This window comes from Passer montanus, unplaced genomic scaffold, assembly GCF_014805655.1.
Source record: "Passer montanus isolate IOZ18808 unplaced genomic scaffold, ASM1480565v1 scaffold5, whole genome shotgun sequence".
Lineage (NCBI taxonomy): Eukaryota > Metazoa > Chordata > Aves > Passeriformes > Passeridae > Passer > Passer montanus.
The window spans coordinates 17,828,244-17,834,937 of NW_024369929.1; the positions used below are offsets into that span (position 1 = coordinate 17,828,244).

The 6,694-nt window shown below is 65.7% G+C and overlaps 2 protein-coding genes across 4 annotated transcripts in view; one reads left to right on the forward strand and one right to left on the reverse strand.

The window, feature by feature from the left end:
- Window positions 1-45: 45 nt before the first annotated feature.
- On the reverse strand, window positions 46-5,042 carry IDH2 (isocitrate dehydrogenase (NADP(+)) 2). Of its 3 annotated transcripts, none has more exons than XM_039722935.1 (11): window positions 4,910-5,042; window positions 3,118-3,209; window positions 2,523-2,688; window positions 2,008-2,168; window positions 1,754-1,897; window positions 1,521-1,657; window positions 1,277-1,428; window positions 1,091-1,203; window positions 909-1,006; window positions 705-797; window positions 46-373 (listed from the first exon to the last, which is right to left on the reverse strand). In XM_039722935.1, exons 2-11 carry the CDS (start codon window positions 3,166-3,168, stop codon window positions 286-288), a joined length of 1,203 nt encoding a protein of 400 aa, XP_039578869.1. In that variant the 5' UTR covers window positions 3,169-3,209; window positions 4,910-5,042; the 3' UTR covers window positions 46-285. The 3 variants fall into 3 exon arrangements, with proteins under 3 accessions (XP_039578869.1, XP_039578870.1, XP_039578871.1); XM_039722936.1 differs by having other exon boundaries at window positions 4,905-4,939; XM_039722937.1 differs by lacking the exon at window positions 4,910-5,042 and adding an exon at window positions 4,066-4,216.
- SEMA4B (semaphorin 4B) overlaps window positions 5,012-6,694 on the forward strand; it is a 13,651-nt gene continuing 11,968 nt past the window's right edge. Inside the window, exon 1 of the mRNA XM_039722911.1 lies at window positions 5,012-5,141. Within this exon, the coding sequence (XP_039578845.1) occupies window positions 5,043-5,141 (99 nt within the window). The 5' untranslated portion in view covers window positions 5,012-5,042. The remainder of the gene's footprint in view (window positions 5,142-6,694) is intronic.

Sequence of the window (6,694 nt, forward strand, 5' to 3'; positions counted from 1 at the left end):
CTCTGGCTGCCCCCTGTGCCCGCAGTGTAAAGCTGTGCCAGGTGCTGTGCCATGGCTGGGGAGACATTTAATGGCACCAAACGGTTACGGGGTACATGAATCAGGGCAGGACAGACACACCCCCACACGTCCCCCACCCCTACACTCCCCTGCTACAAAAGCTTTAAAAACACTCCTAAGAAAACTTTAGAAAAATTATTGAACTGTTCCTGAGCTGTGCTGGGGAGTTGGGGGGCACTGGGCCCCGCCCAGCCCCATCCATCCCAGAGATGGGGGAGCTGTCTCCTATTTCTTGCCCAGAGCCTTGTCCAGGTTGTTCTTGATGGCATCGAGGAAGTCGGTAGTGTTCACAAAGTGCTCATTCAGCTTCACACTGGGGAGACAGACAGGGATTGGTGGGGGTCCCTGCCTGCCTCCCCCCACAGGCACCACAGCCCTGCGTCCAGGATGTGGCCCCTGCCCAGCCCAATCAATAGTGAATAAAATAGCCATCCCGAGACCCTGGGACTGTCCAGAGAGGCCAGCAGCTACCTGTGGCCACTGTGCACAGCCAGCTCCTGGTCACACCCCTGAGGCTGCCCTGCAGGGCCAGCCCGTCCCTGTGGTCACTATGCTGTTCTTGTGGCCACCCTGCATGGTCACCCGTGCAGCCACGCTGCCCTAGTGCAGGTGGCTGCCCCCGCTCTGCCCCGAGCCACCCGTACTTGGCAAGGCCATGGATGCAGCCGGCGAGGTCCTTCGTCATGGTCCCGCTCTCCACCGTGTCCACACAGACCTTCTCCAGCGTCTGCGCAAACCTGGGACAGGTTTGGGGACAGTTTGCACAGCTGGTGCCACGGGCCCTGCCACGACTGCGACCAGAGCAGCTGCTGGCAGGGAGCTGCCCCGGGGACGGACCCCCCGCTCACTTGATGAGGTCAGGGTTGCTGTCCAGCTTGCCGCGGTGCTCCAGGCCGCGTGTCCAGGCGAAGATGCTGGCAATGGGGTTGGTGCTGGTGGGTCGTCCCTGCGCAGAGAGAGAGGTCAGCGCTCTGGTGTGGACAGCACGCCGTGGGCAGCCTGGCACAGGCAGCTCACAGGCTCTGCCCACCTTCTGGTGCTCCCGGTAGTGGCGGGTGACAGTGCCATGGGCGGCCTCGGCCTCAATGGTCTTCCCATCCGGACACACCAGGACAGAGGTCATCAACCCCAGGGAGCCGAACCCTGCGGTGGGACAGCGGTCAGGACAGCCCCCAGGGTGATGCTGCAGAGCCCAGCACACCCTACCCTGCTCCACCTTGGGCCAGGATGTCTGACTGGACATCCCCGTCGTAGTTCTTGCAGGCCCAGACAAAGCCGCCGGAGGATTTCAGCATCTGGGCAACCATGTCGTCGATGAGCCGGTGCTCGTACCAGATCTTCAGCTTGTCAAACTCCGTCTTGTAGTGCCTGGGAGCCGGGCCAGGGGTCAGCCGTGCTCACCCTGCGTGGGTCTCACTGCCAGCGCCCCAGGACAGCCCTGACCCCCCCCAGGTCCATACTTATCAAAGATCTCCTGGAAGATGTCCTTGAAGCGCCCGTCATAGGCCTTGAGGATGGTGTTCTTAGTGCTCAGGTAGAGCGGCCACTTCTTCTGGATGGCGTACTGGAAGCAGCTGTGCGCGAAGCCGGAGATGGACTGCAAGGGAAGCACAGGAGCCCCTGTCCCTCAGCCTGGCATCCCCCGGGCTGGCAGGGCATGCTGCCCCGCAGGGCCCCCGAGCCCCAGCCGTACCTCGTCCGTGTTGTACATGCCCATGCCCACGCCGCCGCCGGGGAAGTTGAACACCTCCCACTCCTTGGCGCCGCTGCCGTCCTTGGGCGTGAAGACCAGCTTGAATGTCCCAGACTTGTCCACCACGAAGTCGGTGGCTTTGTACTGCAGGGCCAGGCAGAGCGTCAGGCAGGGGTGGAGGCAGCTGCTGGCCAGCCACAGGCTGCCGGCCCTGTCACCTGTGCTGGCTCACCTGGTCACCTGCGCTGGCTCACCTGGTCTCCATGGGCGTGGCGGCCAATGGTGATGGGCTTGGTCCAGCCGGGCACCAGACGAGGAATGTTCTTGCAGATGATGGGCTCCCGGAACACCGTCCCCCCCAGGATGTTTCGGATGGTGCCGTTGGGGCTCTTCCACATCTTCTTCAGCTTGAACTCTGTGGGGCATGCAGATGGGACCCCTGAATGACCGCTCCCCAGCCCCCCTGAAGCACATGGTCACTGCCAGCACCAGCTCCACTGTGCCATGCGTTGCAAGGGGAGGGACAGCCAGCATGAGATCGTGGCTGGCACAGGGCAGAGGTCAGTGTGTCCCCAGGCCCATGGGGTCCCAACAGCACCCACGAGGCCCCAGGGTGAGGAGGGGGGCACAGCACTGAGTATGGTGCAGCCTCCAACCCACCAGAAACCTGAGCTGGCAGTGGGAGGGCACTGCTGATCCCAAGGGGAACAGACAGGAGGCTCAGCACCCTGCCACTGCGACGGGAGCTCGGGCCCTTGCCCCTGCCCACCTTCCACCCTGGCTTCATCAGGCGTGATGGTGGCACACTTGACAGCCACGCTGTACTTCTGGGTGGCCAGCGCTGAGTCAATGGTGACCTGGTCATCCGTCTTGTCCCGATGTGGCAGGCCCAGGTCGAAGTACTTTAGCTGGACATCCACGTTGGGCAGGATGAGCTGAGGGGCCAGGAGAGCGTCAGAATGGGGGGACAGTGTGAGGTGCCTGGGGAGCAGCACCACGGCATGGCCAGCCCTGGCTGCCTGCCCACGGTGGCTCCGCTGAGCAGGATGATCCCCCTGCCTTGAGTAGGCCTCCCTGTGTGAGACAGCTCCCCCTGCCCGAACCGCCTCACTTAAAGGTCCTTCTGGTAGTATCCCCCTGCCTTGAGTAGGCCTCCCTGTGTGAGACAGCTCCCCCTGCCCGGAATCGCCTCACTTAAAGGTCCTTCTGGTAGTTGTGCCCATTTTACGACCTGCTTCCTGCAGACAGAGGGACAGAGGCGGGAGGGACAGACAGAGGGCAGCACAAGGATCACCCGTTCCCCGTACAAGTCCCCAGCTCCACTTGTGGCACACCCGCCCGTCCCTGGGGCAGGACCCCATCACCTTCTCCTTAATGAAGGCCCAGATGATCCGCGTCATCTCATCCCCGTCCATCTCCACCACTGGGTTTGCCACCTTGATCCGCTTGTCGGCATCTGGAGAGCAGTGTGGGGTGTTAGGGGTGCACCCCTGGTCCCACAGCTCCACACCCTGCTGTGGGGCCAAGGCATCCTGTGGGTGCCACCCTGGCTCAGGCACAGGTACAGGCAAGCCCCACTGGGGTCTGGGCCAGTTATTGGGACCACCACTGCTGGAGTGGGGGTCAGAGTGCAAAACCCACCACGTGAGGGGGACAGGGACACATTCCTCCCAGAGGGGGATCCACACCGGGCTCCAACGCCTCAGTGAGATCAAGAATGGGACCAGAACCAGGAGCAGGTGCAATCCCCTGGGGCCAGACTCAGGCACAAACCGAGGTGCAAATCCCTGCGTGGATCCTGGACCAGGACTAAAGCCCTCTGGGTGCCAAACCTGTCTGTGGTCAGGCTGTAAAACCTCACGTGGTACCCAGAGCAGAGGTGACCCTCCCTGAGTGGGACCTGAGCACTGATAGGCAACAAAACTCTGCGTGGCACCAGGACCAGGAGTGAACCCTCCTGGGGGCAAAATCCCGCGCCGGCCCGGGACCTTGAGCGACCCCCCCCCGCACCAGGCTCAGACCAGGTACGAGCTGGAGTGCAAAACGCCACGTGGAGCCGGGACCAACCTCCCCTGGGACCAAAGTAATCTGCGAACCCCCTCGCAGAAGCGGGAGCGACCCTCCCCGGAGCAGACCGAGCTGCAAGCCGCGGCGCGGGGGCAGCGGCCCGCGGTGCGCGCGAGTCCGGATCCCGCTCCCGACACCGCCCCCCGAAAGAATCCGAGCCGCCCGCCGCGGGCGCGCAGCGCTCCCCGCCAGGCGGGCCGGCCCCGCGGGGCGCCCGAGCCCCGTGCCCCCGTGTCCCCACTCACAGTGGCGGCGCTGGCCCTGGCCGGCGGCGGGCGGCGGGCAGCGGGGCAGGCGGAGCAGCGCCGGGGCAGCGCGGAGGTAACGGGCGGCCATGGCGTGGGCGGACACGACGGGGCGGACACCGGGGCGCGGCTCTCTCCGCCCCGGGGCGGGACAGAGCCCCGGCCCCCTCGTGGGGCCTCCGGAGGGGCCGCGGGGGTCCCGCGGTGGGGCCGGGCCTGTGCTGCCCGTGCTACCGCACAGGGTGGCCGCGGTCCGCAGCGCTCCCACTCCCACCGGAGGGATGTTGCATCCCTGGGTGCGTCGGGTTAGGGATACGTGGCCGGACCCCACGGGGAACGGGGACCAAACCCGTCTGTAAAATGCCGCGTGGAATGGGCGCCAGGCCAAATTTGGCCCAGGACCAAATCTAGCTGTAAAACCCTGCGTGGGATCTGGACCACCCCCCACGTAATCTGACTTGGTTGCCAAACCCCACAGGGATCAGGGACCAAATCCCCCAGAACCTGATCCGGTTGTAAATCCCCTCATGGAATAGGGAACAAAAGCCCCTGGGACCAGACCTAGCTGCAAACCCCTGCCTGGGACCAGAAATGAAACGAAACCTGGGGATCAGACACCGGTTTAAAATCCTTCGTGGAACTGCGAATGGCCCCACCCCCCCGGGACCAAACCCGTTTGCAAAACCCCTCGTGGAACCGGCATCACTCATCATCAGGATCAAAAACGCAGCTGTAAAAACCCTCCTAGAACTGGGACCAAACCCAGCTGCAGAGTCCCATGTGAAGCTGGGGGGGTACAGTGGGGCTGGGGGCATGCAGACACTACATGGAAGCCTGACCCTACATGGAAGCCAGCGTCCCTGCTCACGGCTGGCGCGTGACTCGGCAGCTGGATCCAGCAGGACAAGGGCAACTGCCACTGTTCCACCGGGGACCTTCACCTCGCTTGGCCCCGCGTGGGCAGGAGGAGGAGGACGATGAAGACAGCAAAGGAGGAGGACGACGACGACAACGAGGACAACTACGATGAAGACAGCGACAACGGGGGTGATGCACACCAGGGGCACCCCAAGAAGGTGCATGGAGTGTGCCAGGGTTGCCAGGAGGCTGCTCGGGCTGGGAATTTGTTGTCCTGCTGTCCCAGCCAAGCCGATGGCTTTTTTTAGCCACATGGGACGGGCAGAGCCTGCTCTGGGAGGAAAAACAGTCCTGGAGCTGGCAGCCCCCGGCAGAGGGGCTGGGGGAGCTGCGGCAGTCCTTGACGTCTGCTGGCTTTAACATTAACCAGAGCAGGAGCCGCGGGCCGGCGGCGCGGGGGGGTCACGGCGCTCCGGGGTCCCGCTGTGCCTGCTCCCAGTGCCCAGCCCATGCTGCCGGCAGCCTGCAGCCCCAGCCAGCCCTGCTTGGGGACTGCTGCCCTGCTCAGGGGTTGCTGCCCTGCTCGGGGGCTGCCAGCCCTGCTCGGGGGCTGCCGGCCCTGCTCGGGGGCTGCCGGCCCTGCTCGGGGGCTGCTGCCCTGCTCAGGGGCTGCCTGCCCTGCTCGGGGGCTGCCTGCCTGCTCGGGGGCTGCCGGCCGCCGCCCCAGCTGCCCCCCCGGCTGCCCTGGCCCTGGCCCCGCGGCTGGAGCCGCCCAGTGACCGCAGCGCCGGCAGGACGAGGTCAGGCCAGCGGCAGGGCAGTCCCCCCAGCAGAGGACGAGAGCGGCCATGTGGCACAGGCCCAGGGAAGGCCCCAGACAAAGGCACCGCCCGTTCATCCCTGGCCACAGCACAGCCACCCTCCCGCTGTGCCACTGCAGTGTGCCCTGCCTGGCCACCCTGGGGACACCAGAGTGCTGGCAGGGCCGGCTGTGGGGCTGGCACCTCAGGGGGCGACAGATCCCCCGGTTTGGGGCCCAGCCGGAGCATAAGGACAGAGTGTGGGGCTCTGTGCTCCCCGCAGGCAGCGCTGTGTCTGCCCGGGCAGGGGGCACCGAGGGGCTGACAGGGGCCGTGTTTCCTCTGCTGCCCACAAATGCAAGAGCCCCCAGCACTGCCCGGAGCTGCCCGCAGGCTGGAGTGGGGGCTGTGTCCCCCCTCGGGCCACCATCCTGGGGCTGCTGGCGTGACCCTGCCTGGGGACCCCTGGCCAGGCAGCACAGGCAGTGAGTGTTTCAGTGCCGTGATCCCGGCAGCTCTGGGTACTGCTGACACACACTGCCAGCCACCAGCTCCGTGTGCCACTCGGGACACCCACGGCCGTGCTGTCCCCAACCCCCCAGAGCCATACATGCCATGAGGTGCCCGGGCCCTGAATTACCCCAAACTCCCTGAGCTCGCCGCCACCACAAGGATCTCATCATGATGCCTGAGGCTGTGTGCACAGGCACTGGGTGTCCCATAGCCACCCCTGCTACCAGGAGCCCCCAGGAAGGGGCTCAGCGGGTGCTGCCCCCGATCCAGGCCCTGTAGCCCCTCAGTGTGCTGGGGCTGAAACGCTCAGTTCTGGGCACGACCCCTTTAGGGCCGGGGCCCCCCAGAAACCGTGGGCAGAGCCAGGCCGCCCCAGCTCCCGCCGCCGGCAGCGGGGACGGGTCCCCAGGCGGGGCCAGCCGCCCCCAGCCCCGGCGGGGCCGGGCCCCCGGCGCGCT